The following is a 22,029-nucleotide window of genomic DNA, read 5'->3' as shown; positions in this document are numbered from 1 at the left end:
CACTTTATCCGGCTTTGGTTGAACACCGCCATTTGCTGTTGATACCGCATTTCGACATTGGTTCAGTCTCGTTGTGTTAGAGGGTTTCAAGACGATGTTACGGCTTACTACCCCCGTATTCCTCGATACGAGGTTACGTGAGAGCCATAGGACAGCTGTCGCCATTTTTCCAGTTTGGGGTGGGCGGGACAGCAATGTTATGGGTGTGTTCAGGACGTATGTCTATCCGTGGTGTTGGCCGAATGCCAAATGCATTTCATGACGACAGCAAAGATTAAACAATAAGATATTAATAAATACATGTAATGCACAATGTATGAACAGTCATATATAGAATGGATAATTTCAGACATTTTGTATTATGTGCTTCTCACACACTGTCCTTGCCCATCGAATCCAGTTTAGGCCTATGTGCATTCATATGCCGTCTATGCTACAATTTCATTGCGCTTGTACTTGTACTCAGTTGTACTTGCGTTACTTGGGCTAATATTGACTAACATTTATCATAGCGCTTTTTTCTTTAAAAAAAATATAGAAATGCGTACGATATCTGACGACAGAGCGATCAAATGACGTTTGTGCCATTCAGCCCAACCAGCGCGCGAGGACTGCAGCATTTTGTGCTGTTCAACCAACCAGCATTTCCTTCGAGGCAGAGCGCGCTCGGAAAGAGGAGGAAGTCGAAAAATAAAGGACACCGAATTAATAAATACGTTAGAATATGTCTATGATATTTACGGTCTAACAAGGGACTGTGGTTGGTCTCACAACTACCTAAAAACCTTCGGGTTTACCTCAATTATCCGAATTTGAAATTACACTACCCGCCAGTCAACATACTGTCCCCTCGCCATACTTCGAGTTGAGAGACGAACGGGGACGAGAAACATTTCGGAATAGGCTTAGCTACCTAATATTTACGTTGTAAATTGGTATTACAAACTTGATAATTATAAACGTTAAGGTGGTGGAAGGTCTCAAGAAGAGGTTTTAGCGAGCTAGTTTGTTTCAAACTATTTGTGACGAGAACTTGAGGTTCTCTGAGAAAAGTTGTTCGACGTCCACGAGCCGTCAGAGGCCTGTGGTAGAGGCTGCATGCAGCAAACACCATCGGCTTGCAGTGTCGTGGACATAAACAAGAAACATGTCGGCTCAAGCGCAAATGCGAGCGATGTTGGACCAGTTGATGGGCACAAGTAGAGATGGTGAGTTAACGACAAGCTACATTGTTTCAGTGTCGCTCGATGTTTCAGAGGAAATGTTTTTAACTTGTTGTTATCATGCTAGCTGACGTTAGCTAGCTAAGCTACCTTAGCCTGGGGGACAAATGGCTGAACGCTAACGACTGCTAACTACTTGTTATGTTCACAGTAAAGTAAACACAAGGTACATTCCGTTTTAGAACTTGTCACATTGTTGATGTTTGCTAGCTGGGATATTGTTGGCCCACGAGATGCTACTGACTGGCTACAGCTAACGTTGGAAAGATAACTAGATTAGCTTGCTAAAGTTAAACTAGCTTTGGTTTCAGGAATGAATGATCCACATGGGCATATGCACCCACCGTAATCACAATTTTGGTTCTTGCGATTGACATGACATTGCTCTGCTCACTAACTCTCTCCCCTTGTCTGATTTATTTTCGTGTAGGGGACACCATGCGCCAGAGAATCAAATTTACAGATGAGCGGGTCTGCAAGAGTCATTTGTTGGACTCCTGTCCTCACGACATTCTCTCCGGCACTGTGAGTACATGACATCTTACTTAGTCCAGGGGATCCCAAACTTTTTTGGCCCGTGACCATATTTTGACATATACATTTGTAAATCTTTGGGGCTTAGACAGTCTATTACAAATCAGTATTTCAGTGGGAAGAATGTATGGTTTGAAGTATTGGGAAGTTCAGAAGATCATCAGGCAATAGTTTTGTATGCTCTTCTGTGTAGAAAAGAACATCATTGATTTAGTGCCTGGTCTTGTCCACTCTGTTCTATTGTGTCCTGCCATTGTAGAGGGAAACAAAAGAAGCGCACGTGTTCCTGAGAGTTATCTTTCAGTGATGGGATCATAATATTTTGTAGCTTAAACGGTTCTAAAGATAGATCCACATTTTGTAGGAAGAAAACAGAAACCGCTGTTTATTACAATCACATCTAGCGGCTATGGAGTTTACTAACGTAACCCCGGTTCTATGAACCAAGCACAATGTATTTATTGTATTACGGAGTTCTCTCGTGACCCCATTTTTTAATCAGATGACCCCTAGTTTGTGAAACACTGTCTTTGTCACAATGGTTGTGTGTAGTAGTGTTTATAGAACACAATGTCAATTGCACTCCTGAGTACAGGACTTGTAGGTACAGCTTTGAGTGAATGATTTAATGGATGTTTCTTGTCGTCGTATAGAGAATGGACCTGGGAGAGTGTGTGAAGGTCCACGACCTGGCCCTCAGGGCTGACTTCGAGATCGCTTCCAAGCAACAGGAGTACTTCTTTGAGCTTGACGTGAGTCATGTTGGACTGTCACGTACCTAGTATTCATGTTTACCACACACACACACACACACACACACACACACGTTTCCTCTGCATGCAAACTCCATGTGATCTGTTGATCAATGGATTGTCTCTTTCTCTCCCTCTTTTTCTTTTCTTCTGTTTTGTCTCCATGTAATATCTATTGATGCTTTTTCTCTAATCTGGCAACTTTAAACTCTCCTCGTCATCCCCTGTCACCGCAGGCTGCTGAGCACCTTCAGTCGTTCATCGCTGACTGTGACCGCAGGACTGAGCTAGCAAAAAAGAGACTGGCTGAGACGCAGGATGAGATCAGCGCTGAGGTTGCCGCCAAGGTGACCGACCCCTGTTGTTTGTCTTACTTAGATAGTTCCCCACATGCTCATTAGGTGAATTGACACTATAGTTGGAATCCAATTCCATGGTATGTGTTGTTGTTCTGGTTTTTCTAGATTCATGTATCTGATTTAATTTCATAAAATGACATTTCAACCATGTATAAGAAACTGTAATTAAACTGAGATTCTTGTTGCTCTGGTTGTCACCGTGTCATAATTCTAACCCTTTCTCAATGGTATCAACAGGCTGAGCGGGTCCACGAGCTGAACGAGGAGATCGGTAAGTTGCTGGCTCGGGCAGAGCAGCTGGGGGGCGAGGGCAATGTGGAAGAGGCACAGGAGGTCCTGGAGAAGGTGGAGAAGACTCGTGCAATGAAGAAGGAGGCAGAGGTCAGTTGGCAGGGGGTCAAGGATGGTTGTGGTCACAACCAATCATCGGAGCTAGGAATTGTACTGTGATTAAATAAAGACGAAGTTGTTAATTTTTTTTTTTATATATGGGTATTTGTATGTATATACAAACCTGTTTCAGCAAGGCCTCTTAGATGTTTAACAGCCAGGTATAAGAGGAATTTCACATGTGCACTCAAAATATATCCCAAAAGTCAGTCAATATCAGTCATTTGAAAGTGGGTCAGGCATTTGTGTACTATGTCCTAATTAACGTTAGTCTTCAACACCACAACATACGCACTAAGAACTTTGCAGTGTCCTAGTTCAAACGTCAGTCTGGTTTACTGTTGCTTTCTCACAGGATGTATACAGGAACTCGATGCCGGCGTCCAGCTTCCAGCAGCAGAAGCTCCGGGTGTGCGAGGTGTGCTCCGCCTACCTAGGTCTCCATGACAATGACCGCCGCCTGGCTGACCACTTCGGTGGCAAACTGCATCTGGGATTCATTGAGATCCGGGAGAAGCTGGACAGGCTACGGGTGAGACACACACCATATATCAGTAGTCAGAACCTAGTAGGATATCACTAGTTATGTAGACGTTTACCTTGCTTTTCAGGAAGTGTAAAACCTGAGCTGTCTGAGCACAGTTGTTGCGATGGATTTGTGTACTTAGTTACATGTTGTTTTTTTCCTGCTACAGAAAGCCGTTATGGAGAAGCAAGAAGGAATGCGACTGAGAAGAAGGGAGGAAAAGGAGGAAGAGAGAGCAAAGGAGTGGGAGCTGGAGCGAGAACGAGAGAGGGAAAAGGAGAGGGAGCGCGAAACTGAACGTGTACGGGAGAGGGAGAGAGAAAGAGAGAGGGGGGAGAGAGATCGCCGGAGGTGAGCTAAGTCTGACTTGTTCCCACCAGTTCAGACATCAAATAAATACTTCAAAATGCTTGTTCTCTTGTATTTTAACAATCCACTGATGTATTTTTTCACAGGACAAGATCAAGAAGCGGTGAACGATACAGGGAGGGAGGCAGCTCATCCTCCCATCGCTCGAGACGACACCGCTCCTCTCGTCCCAGGGAGGAGGGAGGAGGAGAGCGGGACAGGGAACGGGAGCGTAAGCATAGACACAAAGACGGGCATCGCTCGCGCTCCCACTCTCACAGGAGCAAGAGGAAGAGGTGAGGCCCAACAGACAGACAGGAACCCTGATGTGATACTTAGAAAATGTCAGCTAGCCCTTATGTCACTAAAATCAAGCACCAACTAGAACTAGAACTGAATGAAATCAGGAGGTACTACTACCTTTTTTATATTACCAGGTTGCCTGAACAACAAAAAACTTGGATGTTTTCATTCCGTTGCAAAATGTTTTTCTACGTACCTTGTGCCCTAATGAACACGACCCACATAGCCCTTATGTCACTATAATCAGGCAGCAACTAGATTAAAACAGGGAAGTACAACTACCTTTTTTATTTTACCTTAATTTTACCAGGTTGCCTGGTTTTGCCAGTTTATAATGTAACATTGTAAAATGTTTTGCTATACTGTGCCCTAATGAATACGAACCAGCTCTTTCCAAAGTTTGTCTGGGTTTCATTTAGTTTGTCTATCATCGGGTGCTTGATCTTTTACCAATTCTTGATCTGTTTCCTTCTACCCAGGTCTTCCAGGGACAGATCCTCACACACCCGAGACAGAGAACCCCGCTCACCATCTCAGCGCTCTCCGTCAGGGCGTTCACCCTCAGGGCGCTCCTCTTCCCAGGAGAGATGGAGGGAGAGCGGAGGAGAGGGCCCACCCCGCTCCCGGGAGCAAGATGACAGGCCCGAGCCCATGACGAGGGAAGACCGGGAGAGATCCACCTCTCCAGAGATGATGGCCAGGGGGAGAGAAAGAGAGAGATCTCTGTCGCTAGAGCGGGATAGACGTTCCAGCTCAGATGGGGAGAGGGAGTCGGGGGAGATATGATACAGAGGGGGACATCCAAGGTCATGTTAGAGCAGGGGGGGTTTAGAAAGATGGAGCAAAAGCCCATTCTAATGGGCTCCTTACCTCTTCACCTGAGCCATAACCCTTAGATGTTTGCAGATCTATAAGATGGAAGCAATATGGTGGAAGCTACACTGCTTATACCTATCCAGACCTTTCAGATCCGCAATCATCAAAGGTTTATGGCCAGGTGGGAGGGAGTGAATTGGGACTGGCTGGAAGGGTCCAGGAGGGTGGTGAGTGAGTGTGTGTTCATTCATGTTGAAGTGCGACATAAATTGGCCGGAGAGGAAAAATTGGGACAAGGAAATCAGGACGGGAGCATGCAAAGATAGTTGGTGGAGCTTTCGATTGGGATGAATGGGAAAGACCTTGAACGAAAGGAAGGAGTTTGGACTGGGAGCAACACTTTATTTCATGTAATAATTGGATATTGGGACGGGGTTAGTAGAGGGAGATGGATGTTCTACCCATTTAAACATTTTTATTTTAGAAATGCTTTTTTTTTTAAAATCATTATTATGATTGACAATGTTGATGCTGTTGTCATTTTCTGGGTTCCAACATGGATCCAAAGATCGGTTTCATATGGGAGAGCGCGTATAGTGTGTACAACTTAGATTTATACACAAACAGTGATGAACAACCACATCTTTGAAAGATAAACTTGAGTACCACTTAACTCTTCACACTAATATGGACATGTAGAATTCAATATAGTTGACAACGTACACAAGCATTTTACATACGGTTACTTTATTGGTATTCAGCAGAAACCAATGAATAGATGCATACATTTCAGCAGAAACCCATGGTCAGACACACACACACACACACAGTCCTTTTGCTGTGAGTCAAGGTGGATGTTTGGGGGATCTACCTTGCTGTGCCATCTACTACAAAGTTAATAAAAGTCCTGCTTCCATTGTGACTCATGTTTCCTGTCCATTCTTAATGTTGGAATCCTTAGTTGAAACAACAACGCAGACACCCTGCCTGTGTTTTACCTTTCAAATTCATAGCTATGGATGACAGGACTTACCATGATATAAACAATTGTTAACCATGTTTTGAGGTTATATATATAGTGTTAACATTTTGTTTATTAACATTGGAGCATAACAAGCTTAAACTTGCTCATGAAGCATTTATACATTACATTCAAGAATCAATGGGTATATATCATTAATTTATAAGTTCAAAAATGGATGTAGCAACTATGGCTTCTAGCTTTAATTGACTGTTTATCAAAGAAATATCCGAATTATTGTGCAAAGTGGAGGTAGCAGCAGGATTACATTTGTGTAGTTACACTTTTTAGACAGTAGATTGCAGTCGTGCTCCGTAAGAAAATGGCAGCAGAAGAAGACGTCATGACGTTTAACGGAAGTTTAAAATTACGCGCCACAAAAGTCATGGATAAATTATTTTATTCCACCATAACATTGGAGTTGTGTATGAATTGTTATTTAGCGACAGGATTGTTGAACGCTTTATAACACAATTGGACTTTTTGGAAGTAAAATGTCTTTACTCAAACCATTTAGTAAACTTCCTGGACTAAACACGGCCAACATACTGGTAAGTGGTCCTGTAAGTAACGTTGGCCTAGGTAGCTAGCAAACGTAACTAATTAGCAAAGATTCTTATCACTACGACAAATGGGACATTACTGCTATCCAGATTATTGATACATTTACATAAACAGAAGTCGATATTTGTATCTGTTTAGTTAGATAGCTGACACAACACCGCTAACTCACCCGTTAGTCAATTAATGTGTTTCTCATTCCAGCTGGTGGAGAACGAAGAGCAATTTCAGCAGAAGTTAGCTGACACTGTTGTTCTTCAAGAGAAGACTGTCAACGTCAATGTGTAAGTACTGAATTGAGTTCTTAACTAGCGAGCTAGGTAGGGGTTTTGACTAGATGGTATACAGCTACGGACGGAAGAGACTTTTCATAACATGTTAGGGGATTTAGGTTTAAAAAAGGATTAGAGTTAGCTAAAATGCTCTCCTAACCTGCTACGAAAAGTCACTTGACGAAAGTAGCTGTATACCATCTAGTCACAACCCTTCTAACAGTCTTGTCTTGTCTTTCTGTACCAGAAGGTTGGCCAGAAGCCTCCCACTCCCCATGGAAAATGAGGAGTCTCGGCCTCGGATAGATCTGGTGGTTTTCATCATTCACCTAACCTCAGAGCTCAGGTACATTCACATACAGACAATAAGAACCATCCATATGGAGATGGACCCATTGTGTGGCTTTACTGGCCTCCTTCCAGTGGTAATGCTACTGCTTTTCTCTCTCCTCAGCTTCCAGTCAGCAGAGACCTCCCTCAAGTATTTAGACCCAGGTTACTTCCAGGGCAAAGTCTGCTTCCTGGTTACCAGTGGTAAGGAAATGAACTCGCCTGTCTATCCTTCTCCTTTATCCATCTTTCATCAACACTTATCACAATTATTATATATATATATTTTTTATTTGTACTTTTACCCTGTTTTCTCCCCAATTTCATGGTATCCAATTGGTAGTTAGTCATGTCTCATCGCTGCAACTCCGGTACGGAGTCCTCCGAAACACAACCCAGCCAAGTCATACTGCTTCCTCACACAAAGCCCGCTTAACCCGAAAGCCAGCCGCACCAATGTGTCTGAGGAAACGAAGGTTACGTATGTAACCACGGTTATGTGAGCAATATGGATCACTCCCAATATATTGGTATCACTCCGTGGCGGAGGGATACATCCGAGGTGAGGATTTACAGATTTACTCCTGTGTACACCTGTGTCACAGCTGGGGTCCGCCCCTATATATAGACCCCATGGCTGCGACACGTTCTCTACATAATTTTTGAGGTGCCTCTATATATTATTTTTTAAATGTCACCTTTTATTTAACCAGGTATGCCAGTTGAGAACAAGTTCTCATTTATAACTGCGACCTGGCCAAGATAAAGCAAAGCAGTGCAACAAAAACAACACAGAGTTACACATGGAATAAACAAGTGTACAGTCAATAACACTAGAAAAATCTGTATACAGTGTGTGCAAATTAAGTAAGGAGGTAAGGCAATAAATAGACCAATAGTGGTGAAGTAATTACAATGTATCAATTTACACTGGAGTGAGATATGTTCAAGTAGAAATACTGGTGTGCAAAAGAGCAGAAAAACAAATATGGGTATGAGTTAGATAGTTGGATGGGCTATTTACACATGGGCTGTGTACAGCTGCAGGGATCGGTAAGCTGCTCTGACAGCTGACGCTTAAAGTTAGTGAGGGAGACCTAAGTCTCCAACTTCAGTGATTTTTGCAATTTGTTCCAGTCATTGGCAGCAGAGAACTGGAAGGAAATGGGGCCAAAAGAGGTGTTGGCTTTGGGGATGACCAGTGAAATATACCTGCTGGAGCGCGTGCTACAGGTGGGTGTTTCTATGGTGACTAGTGAGCTGAGATAAGTCGGAGCTTTACTTAGCAAAGACTTATAGATGACCTGGAGTCAGTGGGTTTGGCGACGAATATGTAGCAAGGACCAGCCAACGAGAGCATACAGGTCGCAGTGGTGGGTAGTATATGGGGCTTTGGTGACAAAATGGATGGCACTGTGATAGACTGCATCCAATTTGCTGAGTAGAGTTTTGGGGGCTATTTTGTAAATGACATCGCCGAAGTCAAGGATTGGTAGGATAGTCAGTTTTACGAGGGTATGTTTGGCAGCATGAGTGAAGGATGCTTTGTTGCGAAATAGGAAGTCGATTCTAGATGTTTAATGTCTTGAAGGAGAGTTTACAGTCTAACCAGACACCTAGGTATTTGTAGTTGTCTAAGTCAGAGCCATCCAGAGTAGTGATGCTAGTCGGGCGGGCGGGTGCGGGCAGCGATTGAAGAGCATGCGTTTCGTTTTACTAGCTGTTAAGAGCAGTTGGAGGCCACGGAAGGAGTGTTGTGTGGTGTTGAAGCTTGTTTGGAGGTTTGTTAACAGTGTCCAAAGAACGGCCATATGTATACAGAATGATGTCGTCTGTGTAGAGCGACATCATTGATATATACAGAGAAAAGAGTCCGCCCGAGAATTGAACCCTGTGGCACCCCCATTGACTGCCAGAGGTTCGGACAAACACTAAACTCTATCTGAGATGTAGTTGGCGATCCAGACGAGGCAGTCATTAGAGAAACCAAGGCTGTTGAGTCTGCCAATAAGAATACGGTGATTGACAGTCGAAAGCCTTGGCCAGGTCGATAAAGATGGCTGCACAGTCAGTACTGTCTTTTATCGATGGCAGTTATGATATTGTTTAGTACCTTGAGCGTGGCTGAGGTGCACCAGTGACCAGCTCGGAAACCAGATTGCATAGCGGAGAAGGTACGGTGGGATTCGAAATGGTCGGTGATCTGTTTGTTCACTTGGCTTTCGAAGACTTAAGAAAGGCAGGGTAGGATGGCTATAGGTCTGTAACAGTTTGGGTCTAGTGTCTCCCCTTTTGAAGAGGGGGATGACCGCTGCCGCCTTCCAATCTTTGGGAATCTCAGGCGATGCGGAAGAGAAGTTGAACAGACTTGTAATAGGGGTTGCAACAATTGCGGCAGATAATTTTAGGAAGAGAGGGTCCAGATTGTTTAGCCCAGCTGATTTGTAGGAATCCAGATTTTGCAACTCTTTCAGAACACCAGCTGTCTGCATTTGGGTGAAGGAGAAGCTGGGGGGCTTGGGCCAATTGCTGCAGGGGTGCAGAGCTGTTGGCCGGTGTTGGGGTAGCCAGATGGAATGCATGGGCAGCCGTAGAGAGATGCTTATTGAAATTCTCGATTATCATGGATTTTTCAGTGGTGACAGTGTTTCCTTGTCTCAGTGCAGTGGGCAGCTGAGAGGAGGCACTCTTATTCTCCATGGACTTTAGTGTCTCGAGTAGAGGTCGACCGATTATGATTTTTCAACGCCGATACCGATTATTGCATGACAAAAAAAGCCGATGCCGATTAATCGGACGCTTTTAATTTTTTTGTTGTTGTAATAATGACAATTACAGTAATACTGAATGAACACTTATTTGAACTTAATATAATACATCAATAAAATAAATTTAGCCTGAAATAAATAATGAAACATGTTCATTTTGGTTTAAATTATGCAAAAACAAAGTATTGGAGAAGAAAGTAAAAGTACAATATGTGCTATGTAAGAAAGCTAACGTTTAAGTTCCTTGCTCAGAACATGAGAACATATGAAAGCTGGTGGTTCCTTTTAACATGAGTCTTTAATATTCCCAGGTAAGAAGTTTTACGTTGTAGTTATTATAGGAATTATAGGACTATTTCTCTCTATACCATTTGTATTTCATATACCTTTGACTATTGGATGTTATTATAGGCACTTTAGTATTGCCAGTGTAACAGTATAGCTTCTGTACCTTTCCTCGCTCCTACCTGGACTCGAACCAGGAACACAACGACAACAGCCACCCTCGAAGCAGCGTTACCCATGCAGAGCAAGGGGAACAACTACTCCAAGTCTCAGAGTGAGTGACGTTTGAAACGCTATAGCGCGTACCCCGCTAACTAGCTAGCCATTTCACATCACATTGTTACACCAGCCTAATCTCGGGAGTTGATAGGCTTGAAGTCATAAACAGCAGAGTTGCTGGCAAAACGCATGAAAGTGCTGTTTGAATGAATGCTTACAAGCCTGCTGCTGCCTACCATCACTCAGTCAGACTGCTCTATCAAATCATAAACTTAATTATAACATAATAGCACACATAAATGTGGGCCTTAGGTCATTAATATGGTCGAATCCGGAAACTATCAACTCGAAAACAAGATGGTTATTCTTTCAGTGAAATATGGAACCGTTCCGTATTTTATCTAACGGGTGGCATCCATCAGTCTTAAATATTCCTGTTACATTGCACAACCTTCAATGTTATGTCATAATTACGTAAAATTCTGGCAAATTAGTTCGCAATGAGCCAGGCGGCCCAAACTGTAGCATATACCCTGACTCTGCGTGCAATGAACGCAAGAGAAGTGACACAATTTCACCTGGTTAATATTGCCTGCTAAACTGGATTTCTTTTAGCTAAATATGCAGGTTTACAAATATACTTCTGTGTATTGATTTTAAGAAAGGCATTGGTGTTTATGGTTAGGTACACGTTGGAGCAACGACAGTCTTTTTTGCGAATGCGCACTGCATCGATTATATGCAACGCAGGACACGCTAGATAAACTAGTAATATCATCAACCATGTGTAGTTATAACTAGTAATTATGATTGATTAAGTTTAATGCTAGCTAGCAACTTACCTTGGCTTCTTAACAGGCGGGCTCCTCGTGAGGCAGGTGGTTAGAGCGTTGGACTAGTTAACCGTAAGGTTGCAAGATTGAATCCCTGAGCTGACAAGGTAAAAATCTGTCGTTCTGCCCCTGAACAAGGCAGTTAACCCACCGTTCCTAGGCCGTCATTGAAAATAAGAATGTGTTCTTAACTGACTTGCCTAATTAAATGAAGATTAAATAATGGCGGGAAAAAAACAAAAAAAAAACATCGGCAAAATCGGCGTCCAAAATTACCGCTTGTTGTGAAAACTTGAAATCGGCCATTCCGATTAATCGGTCGACCTCTAGTCTCTAGCACCGTAGAGGATTGGAGTGATCCATATAGCTCACATAATCGTGGTTACATATGTAGCCTTCGTTATGTTTCACTATATTGGATCACTCCAATATATTGGTATTCCCGTATCAGATTAGTCGGTGCTAGAGGGACCTGGCCAGCCAGCGGCGAAGTCCCAGTGCGGGACCAAGACACAGGGACCGTCAAAGTGGAAGGGGGGTCCCGACACAGTCCCCAGAAGGGGAGGTGACGCCCAGGACCGTTGAATCCACTGCAGAGGGAGGTGCCACATTTACCTGATAGTACCTAGCAAAGGTGCAAGTGGAAGCCCAGCTGGCCGCAGCACAGTTCTCAGTGAGGGGCACTCCTCTCAGTAGAGCCCAGGATGCAGCCACACCTCGTGTTGAATGTGCCACCACAGATCCCAGCACTGGCATGCCAGCCAGGCTGTATGCTGTCGTAATCGTGTCCATGATCCAGTGAGAGAGCTTCTGCTTTGATAGCCCAGCCCCCAGGACTCTCTCACCATAACAGACAAAGATCTGGTCTGTTGTTCTCACTGACCGTGTCCACTCCACATAGGCAGCCAGTGCCCTCACAGGGCACAGCATGCCGGAGGGAGGGCCAGACTCCCCCGCCACTGCCGGGAGGTCATAAGCAGACAGGATAAAAGGGATGTTCTCATGCCTGTCTCTGACAAAACCTTCGGGAGGAATGAAGAGTTGGGGTGGAGAGATATACTCCTCCCCCCAGTGTCCATCCTTTAGCCCTCAGAACTTACTGAAAGAGCATGGAGCTCACGCACCCTTTTTATGGTAGTAATTGCTACCAAGAAAGCCACCTTAATAGAGAGGTGTTTCAGGGAGGCGAGACTGCAGGTATTGGAGGACATACTGCACCCCACATGATTCGGGCACGACCTCAATACCAGTGCACCAAGAGCAGAACAACCGCCGGCACAACTGGTATGCCGCGGTTGTAGCCGGCGCCCTTGTGCTCTGCATGGTGTTCATTACACACTCCTGTAGTCCTAACATGGACTATTGGTCTGGTCTCAGGGGAAGTTGCCAAGGTGTTGCCAAGGTGTCCCAGACAACAGGGACAGAAGAAGGCTGGGCCAGCTGGGCCAGTATGGGACCACCAGAAGCAGATGATGCTCTTCCATCCTGGTCCTGTCCAGCTCAGCCTGGATCAGAGGAAAAGGGGGGAATGGGGAAAGCTCCAGCCCTGGCCAATCGAGAGCCAGAGCATCCAAGCCCAGAGGCCCTGGTGGCTCCAACATGGAGTACCACAGGGGGCAGTGTGCATTGTCCAGGGAGGCATACGGGTCCCCCTGCACCCTCCTGAACTTGTCCCACAGGTGCTGCACCACCTGGGGATGTAGGCTTCAGTCCCAAGGTGGTGGGCCCTCCCTCGAGAGCATAACCGCTGTCACACTCAGGATGTCAGATACATGCGCTGCGCGTAGAGACACTAGACGTACCTGAGCCCAGAGGAGCTCCTGTGCTATAAGATTGAGGCGGTGTGACCTCAGTCCACCCTGATGGTTGATGTAAGCCACTGCTGTGCTGTTGTCTGTTCTCACCAGGATATGTCTTCCTTTCAGATGTGTAAGGAAAGACCGCAGGGCCAGCAGTACAGCTCAGCTTTCTAGTTTATTGATGTGCCTGCTGCTCCAAGGGGGTAGCCAATCTGCCCTTGGTCACCCCCCCCCGCGACGGCGCCACCTCAACAATGCCCTGAGGCCCTGTGCGGCTGGCGGTGACTTTGGCGCTTCGGGTGCAGCCGGTGGGAGTTGAACCACCGTTGAAGAGACTGTAGGAATCATCAACGAGGCTACCATCAGCAAGCCCAACAGGCGTTGTCAGGGCAGATACCACTCGCCCCTGCCGAAGTGGTCAATAAGATCGCCTGAACCCTTCTGGTGGGCAGGCGTGCTCTCATGAGGTCTGAGTCCAGTTCCATACCAATGAAGGCCAACCTTTGGGTGGTGTGTCAGATTACTCTTCTTGTCGCTTACTGTAATGCCCAGCCCGCCGATGTGGGTCAGGAGTATGTCTCTGTCTGACAGGACCTGGGTCCTGGTTGGGGCACAAATCAGCCAATCATCCAGGTAATTGAGGATCAACAATCCTCGGGATGTGAGAGGTGCCAGGACCAGGCGTGTGAAAGTGCGGGGTGCCAAGGAGAGGCCAAAGGGAAGAATCATGAATTTATAAGCCGTCCCTTTGAAAGTGAATCGGAGGTACTGCCAATGAGCTGGGTGAACAGGAACATGAAGTACGCATCCCCAAGGTCCAGCGTCACAAACCACTGGTCCCTGGACACGGCCTGCAACACGCGGCTGGGGACAGCATGTGGAACCTCAGTACCTTCAAGTACCCATTGAGGTTGCGGAGGTCCAGAATCGATCAAAACCCTTATTCTCTTTTTGAGACCACAAAATAAGTGGAGTAGAACCCACCTAGCCGTTCGGATGTCTTGATCCAGCCGCAGGGTTTTCTTCAGGGGGTTGGCCACCGTGGTGACACGAAAGGCACCTGAAGGACGGGGGCCGGCACCGGAATTGGAGTCTGTACCCCTCGAGCATTGTGGACAACACCCAGGGGGACTCCACACCCTCCTCCCACTTTGCCCTTTGAGACCGGGAGAAGTGGCCGGGAAGGTAGTGTCAGGGGTCCTGCCGGAGTCCGCCTCTCCTCTGGCGCCCGAGCGCCTGGGTTTCCCATGCACTTCCCTATGGCGTTGACGATTGACACCATCACACCTGTAACAAAGGGAAGCCATAAGCTCGGGGCGTCACACCTGTAACAAAGGGAAGCCTTAAGCTCAACCAAGACACCAAGGCCACGGAGCAGCGGTCAGACGCCCTGGGAGAACTTATGTCGTGATCCCTTTGGAGGAATAGGAACCCGGTGAGGGATAAATTACCCAGTACCTCTGCAAAAACTGGGTAAGACCCGTGTGGGGGGGGGCGGGCTGTTGCTTCACCGCAAACTGTGCTGCTCCCGTTGTCTTCCCTTAGCACAAGACGATGGGTCAGGAAAGGGACCCCACCCTCTGGAGCAGGGAAAGCAGACAAGACATCTCCATCACTTCCCAGAGGAGCTCCTATGTGCCCTCCTGCAGGTAGGCCTATAGCAGCATGGCCGCGTTGGTAAGGCAGCCAAGAGAGAAGAGGGACCCATGTGTGGCTTTCAAGTCCGCATCAAATACTCCGGCCTCGCCGGCCTTGCTTCCTGGGAAGGGTACTGGGCCCAGAAGGGGGACTAACAGCTCGCTGCCGCATCACTCCTGCGGGAGGGAGCTCGTCCCCAGCCTGAGCCCGAGCCTGGTCGACCCACTCGCGCATGGCCTCCAATCGCGCCAGGTGCAGGCATTCTGAGAACACGCCACAAAACAGGCATCCAGTAGGGTGTTCCAGCCAGTGCATACATGAGGTATGCGGATGCCCAGGGCGGATGCCACCATCACACCTGTCACAAAGGGAAGCCATAAGCTCAGTCAAGCCAACAAGGCCACGGAGCAGGGGTTTGACGCCCTGGGAGAGTTATGTCGTGACACGCTTGGAGGAATAGGAACCCGGTGTCTTGTCTTTGGCATCATTAAACTGAAGATTAATCTTTATCAAATGACTCTCTTATTATTATTATTATTATTATTATTATTCGATTACATTTATTAATCATGTAACTGTAATTAACTAGGAAGTCCGGGCACCAAGGAAAATATTCAGATTAGAACGTTATAATTTTCCTAATATAACAGTTCAGATATTTTCATATCTGTTCAATAGTCTTCTGATGAATTAATTATTTATTTTACCTCACGTTAGTCTCATTCCAAATGTCGTAAATTGTTGGTTATCTGCACGAACCCAGTCTTCACAATGAGTCATCCATACATCAATTGTCTAAAATCATTTATTCACTAAGTAATTCACAGAAATGCATAAACAAACAGTAGATAGTTACAAGGAAATGATAACGGAGTTTCCCTAGTGGGATAAACCGGCATCGCGGCTTGTTGTACAAAAGGGAAGTGGGGGTCGACTGAGATGACAACACACAGTTGATAATTATAACATTTGTAATGCTAATCCTTTGCACATGACCGCTCACTCATTCGGGAACAATTGCAATCAAAAAATATATTTACGCTCAGTGTGTCGTCGGGGTCTCTGTTGAAAAGTTTGTTTCTGTTGGAGAGTTTGTCCGCCATCTCTGTCGTGGGTAGAATGGATAGTTCAGAGTGACATTCATTCATGTCGTTATGGATAGATGTTTCGGTGGTTGTCGGTCTTTGCGTTCAATGATACTGAATTCCTAGCTGCAGACTAGTAATTCATTTAAAAGATAATTCATATCTGAGTTTAACCACGTGGTATGGTTAAAATATTCAGCCATCTACTCAAACCTTGGCCCTCTCGTTATCAAGGTTAGCTGGTCTGCAACCTTTGTCCTCTTGTAATTTAGGGAAACATGGTCTGTTGAGAAATTCTCAAAGTGGGGCTTTTCTTCGGGGGGGGGGGCAGAAAAAGACTGTCTCATGATGCCAGGTCCAAACTGGGCTCATGGGCGGTCCTCTGATTTAGTTAAAAGGGATTTGGAGTTTCCTTCATTAAACAGTCCAAAATCACATTACACAATTTTACAAACAGTATCATCTTCACTCATTCATCTTATACAACAATTAGATGTAAACCTCATATCTGAGGCTATTATATAAACAGCGTTATGGTAATGTAATCGTATTGTCTCCCATGAGTTTCACCAAATTGTACCAAACAGACCAGTTCGTAGCTGGTTACTTCACCGATCTTTTATACCTTCTCTAGAACATAAATGTTGTTCAGACCTCAAGTTCTGTGAGGTGGAAGAAATGCCTTTGTTCTCTATGAAAATTCACTCTGTCTCAAAACTGTGGCCATGAGGAGATAATCTCCTCCAGGAATTTACGACCTCTCTCTGACCACAGCAGCCTGGGTGCAGGAGACAGGGAGAGGGGGATGGGGTTTGCTGTACCCAAAAAGGGAAACGTCATGACACCGGTGAGGGATAAATTACCCAGTACCGCTGCAAACACTGGGTAGACCCCCGTGGGAAAAACAGGCAGACAAAAAAACAGCAACCAGGTAATGGATAATAAAAAATAAAATAAAAATGATTTACGCCAATATTACCTACCGGTTTCATATCCAAGCAGTAAAAACAGAACCATATGGAGTAACACCTGGAAATTTCCTCTATTTACCAAATCATGGGAGCAAACCACACACACAAGTCAGAGTTAGTTATCAAAGTCCATCTTTAATTATATGAGCTCTATCACAATCCTGTGACTCTCAGGTAATTCAGTGTCTATCAATGAATTCTCTGAGAGCCCCCTCCACATTGCAATAGCCTTTTGACTTTCAACAGTTCAGTATCTCTAATGAAAAGTTGAGTCCCAACACAATGGCAAATGGGATCCTTTATAGCAAAGATACACAGGATAAGACACCATCGGCATAATTCATTGTTCAGCTTTGTCTCCTTTCTCAAACTCAGAACCCATAAACCAACCCTCCATATCAACAGGCATATATCAAATTCATCCTATCTTGACAAGATCACAGAGACACACTGACTGGCACACAGACATTGTGGAGCCAAGAGATACACGCTTGATGATCCCTTGACCTCTCCCCTCTCTGCGGCCCATGCAACTTAGTCTTGACATAGAACAGATACTGCAACCCTGCCACAGTATTATACAAAAATAACATTCTTGATGAGAAGTAACTTACAAACATATGATGAATATAAAACATCTTACCTATGTTACCAACAAATTCTGATTATTCCCTAAAAGAACTCCAAAGTTAATGTCTCAACGTAGTGGAAAGCCCACTACGATACTCTTACACTCTGCAGGGGAAAGAACATTCAGTATGTTAAGGCAATTCACAACACACAGAACAAGCCAGTCGGCAAGTTGTGTAAGATAAATTACAGTTTGTGGCAGCAAGAGCCACCAATATATTAATGCACATGGAGTCGTAGTGTAACGCTAATGAAACGCAAGCATGACAAACCACGGGCGGAAGATACAGATCAACCATGCACAGTGGAGCACTGAAGAGGAGGGGCTGGCCAAGTGGCCAGCTACTCCAGGCTGCAAACAGCCAGTGAGTATACTTCCACGCAAGATATTACACTTACCAGCGACTTACCAAGCGAACTTCAGAAAGTTTGTACCTCAACATACAGACGTCCACCGATAAAATGAAAGCGAACCTAACGCTGTGGTCTATACATATAGGGGCGGACCCCAGCTGTGACACAGGTGTACACAAAAGTAAATCTCTAAATCCTCACATCGGATGTATCCCTCCGCCGCGGAGTGATACCAATATATTGGAGTGATCCAATATAGTGAAACATAATACCGTACGCCTGGCGACCGTGTCAGCGTGCATTGCGCCTGGCCCGCCACAGGAGTTGCTAGAGCGCGATTGGGACAAGAACATCCCTGCCGGCAAAACACTCCCCTAACCCGGACGACGCTGGGCCAATTGTGTGCCGCCCCATGGGTCTCCCAGTCACGACAGAGCCTGGACTCGATCCAGGATCTCTAGTGGCACAGCTAGCACTGCAGTGCCTTAGACCACTGCTCCACTCGGGAGGCCCTCGCTTATCACATTCTATCATCATTATATTGAAAGATTTCTATCACCTGTGTTTCTGTGGTGTGTCTGTGTCTCCTCCTCCAGCTCGTAATGTGTCAGTGCCCCCTGAGCGGCTGGTCTCTGTGAGGACGCTGGCTGCATCCCTCCACTGCCCCCTATTGTGTGCAGAGGATCAGGTATGATTCATAGACATGATTGACAGGTGAAACACTATATTTGTATTTATTATGCATCGCCATTAGCTGCTACCAAGGCAGCAGCTACTCTTCCTGGGGTCTGGCAAAATTAAGGCAGTTATACAATTTTTTTAAAACATGATTTATTTGTATTTAACCTTTTATTTAACTAGGCAAGTCAGTTAAGAACAAATTCTTATTTACAATGACGGCCAAACCCGGACAACACTGGGCCAACTGTGTGCCGCCCTTAGGGTCTCCCAATCACGTCCGGTTGTGATACAGCCTGGAATCGAACCAGGGTCTGTAGTGACACCTCTAGCACTGAAATGCAGTGCCTTAGACTGCTGTGCCACTCGGAAGCCCCAAATACATACATTACATTTATAAGAGAGTTCACAATACACTGTGTGCCCTCAGGCCCATACTCCACTACCAAATATCTACAACACAAAATCTATGTGTACATGTGCGTATGTTATCGTGTGTATGCATACATGTCTGTGCCTATGTTTGTGTTGCTTCACAGTCCCCGCTGTTCCATAAGGTGTATTTTTATGTTTAAATTTGTTTGAAATAAATCTGATTATACTGCTTGTATCAGTTACCTGATGTGGAATAGAGTTCCATGTAGTCATGGCGCTATGTAGTACTGTGCGCCTCCCATAGTCTGTTCTGGACTTGGACTGTGAAGAAACCATGTCTTGTGGGGTATGAATGGTTGTCTGAGCTGTGTGCTAATCGTTTAAACAGACAGCTCGGTGCTTTCAACATGTCAATACCTCTCACAAATACAAGTAGGGATGACGTCTCCTCTACTTTGAGCCATACTAGAGCCTGTAGGACCTGCCTTGTTGATAGTGCTGTGAGTTTGTTTGTTTATTTAATGAAGCTTGTGTTATGAATAGACTGATGGAAAATACAAACTCATTATCTTTTATAAGTGTGTCATTCTGTTATTTCATGAAACATTTGTTTTTTTCCCCATTTATTTATTCCTCCATCTTCCTTTCTTTCTCCCCTCAGACAACAGAGGGGGTGACCACGGCAGCACGCCGATTACTGGCCATTCTCAAGGTAGCGGCCGGTCTTGTCCCTATGGCAACTGGTCTCTACCTGTCCACCTTGACCCGCTGCACTGTGCCCTCTGACATTGACCAGCAGAACTTTGAGTGATCTTGAACCCAGTCCAGAACATCACCTGGACGAGCCAAGTCTGGTTGACCAGGTAGTTACATGGACTGTTACTTGTGCTCAATAGCTGTTGCGGTCTCTAAAGCAGATTCATGTAACAGGTTTATATAGAGTGGACTGCATGTGATGATGTTAACATTTTGTTTGTATATACAGTATGTTTACCATGCACTTAGTACCTTTTTTTTAAAATACATTTTTGGTTTTGTTCACATTGTAAACTTTTAACCATTTACATTTTTTTTTGTGGCTTTGATCTCATTTGTAAAGGAAATGGTCTGGTATCTTTGTAAATATAATTGAGGTTACACACTAGCCTTACTTTTTTAGAATGTCTCTTGTTGCTGTGTCAATATACTGACATTAGGTGGAGTGCCTGCTGCCTGGCGAAAGCCGTTGGTTCAATGCCTCCAAATTGCTTTCTGGTTGCTATAGAAACAGGATGATAGAAAGGATGTGGTTTTCTGAGATACGCCCAACAGTGACAATTGAACCATGCAATTGATGTCCCCTTATCTTTCATTATGTAGTGTTTCTTTGACCTACGTGAGAAATAAACGTCTTAGCTAGTTGAGACAATCTTAGATGCTTTTATAAAGGTTTTGTAAAATTTCAGCCAGTAGTTTTAAGAGTACTCGAGTCAAAATAGGTTCCTGAAAATTGTGTACAACGTCAACCATTTTGTATGCAATTTTTTTTTTAATAACACAATTCTTGCAATATGTTACATGTGTATGTGCTTAAGATCTTGTTAAACCTCTTTAATTGTGAACCAGCTATTTGCAGACTCCTGACCTCCTCACTCCTATCCGTCTCCCTCCTCCCTCCTATTTCCTCCATCCCCAAACTCTAAGTTCACATCCCCTTCCTGTTTAGATCAGGTATTTTGATATCCCTTGGTTGAAGATCTCCAGTGTGCTATCCCACTGGACAAAGACATCAGTTCAACGTCATTTGATTGAGTTTTCAACATAAAATAACATATCTGAACCATGTAACTGGATTTAGGTTTAAAGTTGGGTGAAAAAAATACATTCCCGAAATCCCTTTACATTGACTACTTTTGTTGCATATCTAATAAGTTTTCCACATTGATTCAACATCATCAAATGTATTTTGTTGTATTTGAAATGGTGTAGAAACAACATACAGTTGAAGTCAGATGTTTAGATACACCAACAATAAGTTGGGTGAATTTTGGCCCATTCCTCCTGACAGAGCTGGTGTAACTGAGTCAGGTTTGTAGGCCTTCTTGCTCGCACACACTTTTCCAGTTCTTCCCACAAATTCTCTATAGGATTGAGGTCAGGGCTTTGTGATGGCCACTCCAATACCTTGACTTTGTTGTCCTCAAGCCATTTTGCCACAACTTTGGAAGTATGCTTGGGATCAATGTCCATTTGGAAGACCCATTTGCGACCAAGCTTTAACTTCCTGACTGATGTCTTTAGATGTTTCTTCAATATAGCCACATAATTTTCCATCCCCATGACGCCATCTATTTTGTGAAGTGCAACAGTCCCTCCTGCAGCAAAGCACCCCTACAACATGATGCTGCCACCCCCGTGCTTCACGGTTGGGATGGTGTTCTTTGGCTTGCAAGCATCCCTCTTTTTCCTCCAAACATAACGACGGTCATTATGGCCAAACAGTTCTATTTTTGTTTCATCAGACCAGAGGACATTTCTCCAAAAAGTACGATATTTGTCCCCATGTGCAGTTGCAAACCGTAGTCTGGCTTTTTTATGGCGGTTTTGGAGCAGTGGCTTCTTCCTTGCTGAGCGACCTTTCAGGTTATGTCGATTATAGGACTCGTTTTACTGTGGATATAGATACTTTTGTATCTGTTTCCTCCAGCATCTTCACAAGGTCCTTTGCTGTTGTTCTGGGATTGATTTGCACTTTTCGCACCAAAGTATGTTCATCTCTAGGAGACAGAACACGTCTCCTTCCTGAGTGGTATGACGGCTGCGTGGTCCCTTGGGGTTTATACTTGCGTACTATTGTTTGTACAGATGAACGTGGTACCTTCAGGAGTTTGGAAATTGCGCCAAAGGATGATCCAGACTTGTGGAGCTCTTTTTTTCTGATTTCTTGGCTGACTTCTTTTGATTTTCCCATGATGTCAAG

General features: G+C 44.8%; 2 protein-coding genes across 3 annotated transcripts; both read left to right on the top strand.

The window, feature by feature from the left end:
• The first annotated feature begins 591 nt into the window (after positions 1-591).
• On the top strand, positions 592-6,173 carry LOC109865830 (putative RNA-binding protein Luc7-like 2). The gene is made up of 9 exons (XM_031799180.1): positions 592-1,208; positions 1,654-1,748; positions 2,411-2,509; positions 2,746-2,856; positions 3,106-3,249; positions 3,614-3,790; positions 3,954-4,135; positions 4,240-4,428; positions 4,915-6,173. The coding sequence occupies exons 1-9, from the start codon at positions 1,148-1,150 to the stop codon at positions 5,219-5,221; spliced, it is 1,365 nt and encodes a 454-aa protein (XP_031655040.1). The 5' UTR covers positions 592-1,147; the 3' UTR covers positions 5,222-6,173.
• A 451-nt stretch (positions 6,174-6,624) lies between these two features.
• On the top strand, positions 6,625-20,950 carry LOC109866046 (centromere protein M). 2 transcript variants are annotated; one of them, XM_020454602.2, is made up of 6 exons: positions 6,625-6,823; positions 7,038-7,117; positions 7,356-7,451; positions 7,560-7,639; positions 18,614-18,705; positions 19,732-20,950. In XM_020454602.2, the coding sequence occupies exons 1-6, from the start codon at positions 6,767-6,769 to the stop codon at positions 19,879-19,881; spliced, it is 555 nt and encodes a 184-aa protein (XP_020310191.1). In that variant the 5' UTR covers positions 6,625-6,766; the 3' UTR covers positions 19,882-20,950. The 2 variants fall into 2 exon arrangements, with proteins under 2 accessions (XP_020310191.1, XP_020310190.1); XM_020454601.2 differs by having other exon boundaries at positions 6,627-6,823; positions 7,353-7,451.
• Positions 20,951-22,029: the final 1,079 nt, after the last annotated feature.

The sequence above is a fragment of the Oncorhynchus kisutch genome, linkage group LG20 (assembly GCF_002021735.2).
Source record: "Oncorhynchus kisutch isolate 150728-3 linkage group LG20, Okis_V2, whole genome shotgun sequence".
NCBI lineage: Eukaryota > Metazoa > Chordata > Actinopteri > Salmoniformes > Salmonidae > Oncorhynchus > Oncorhynchus kisutch.
This window is presented reverse-complemented; position numbering and strand designations above follow the sequence as displayed.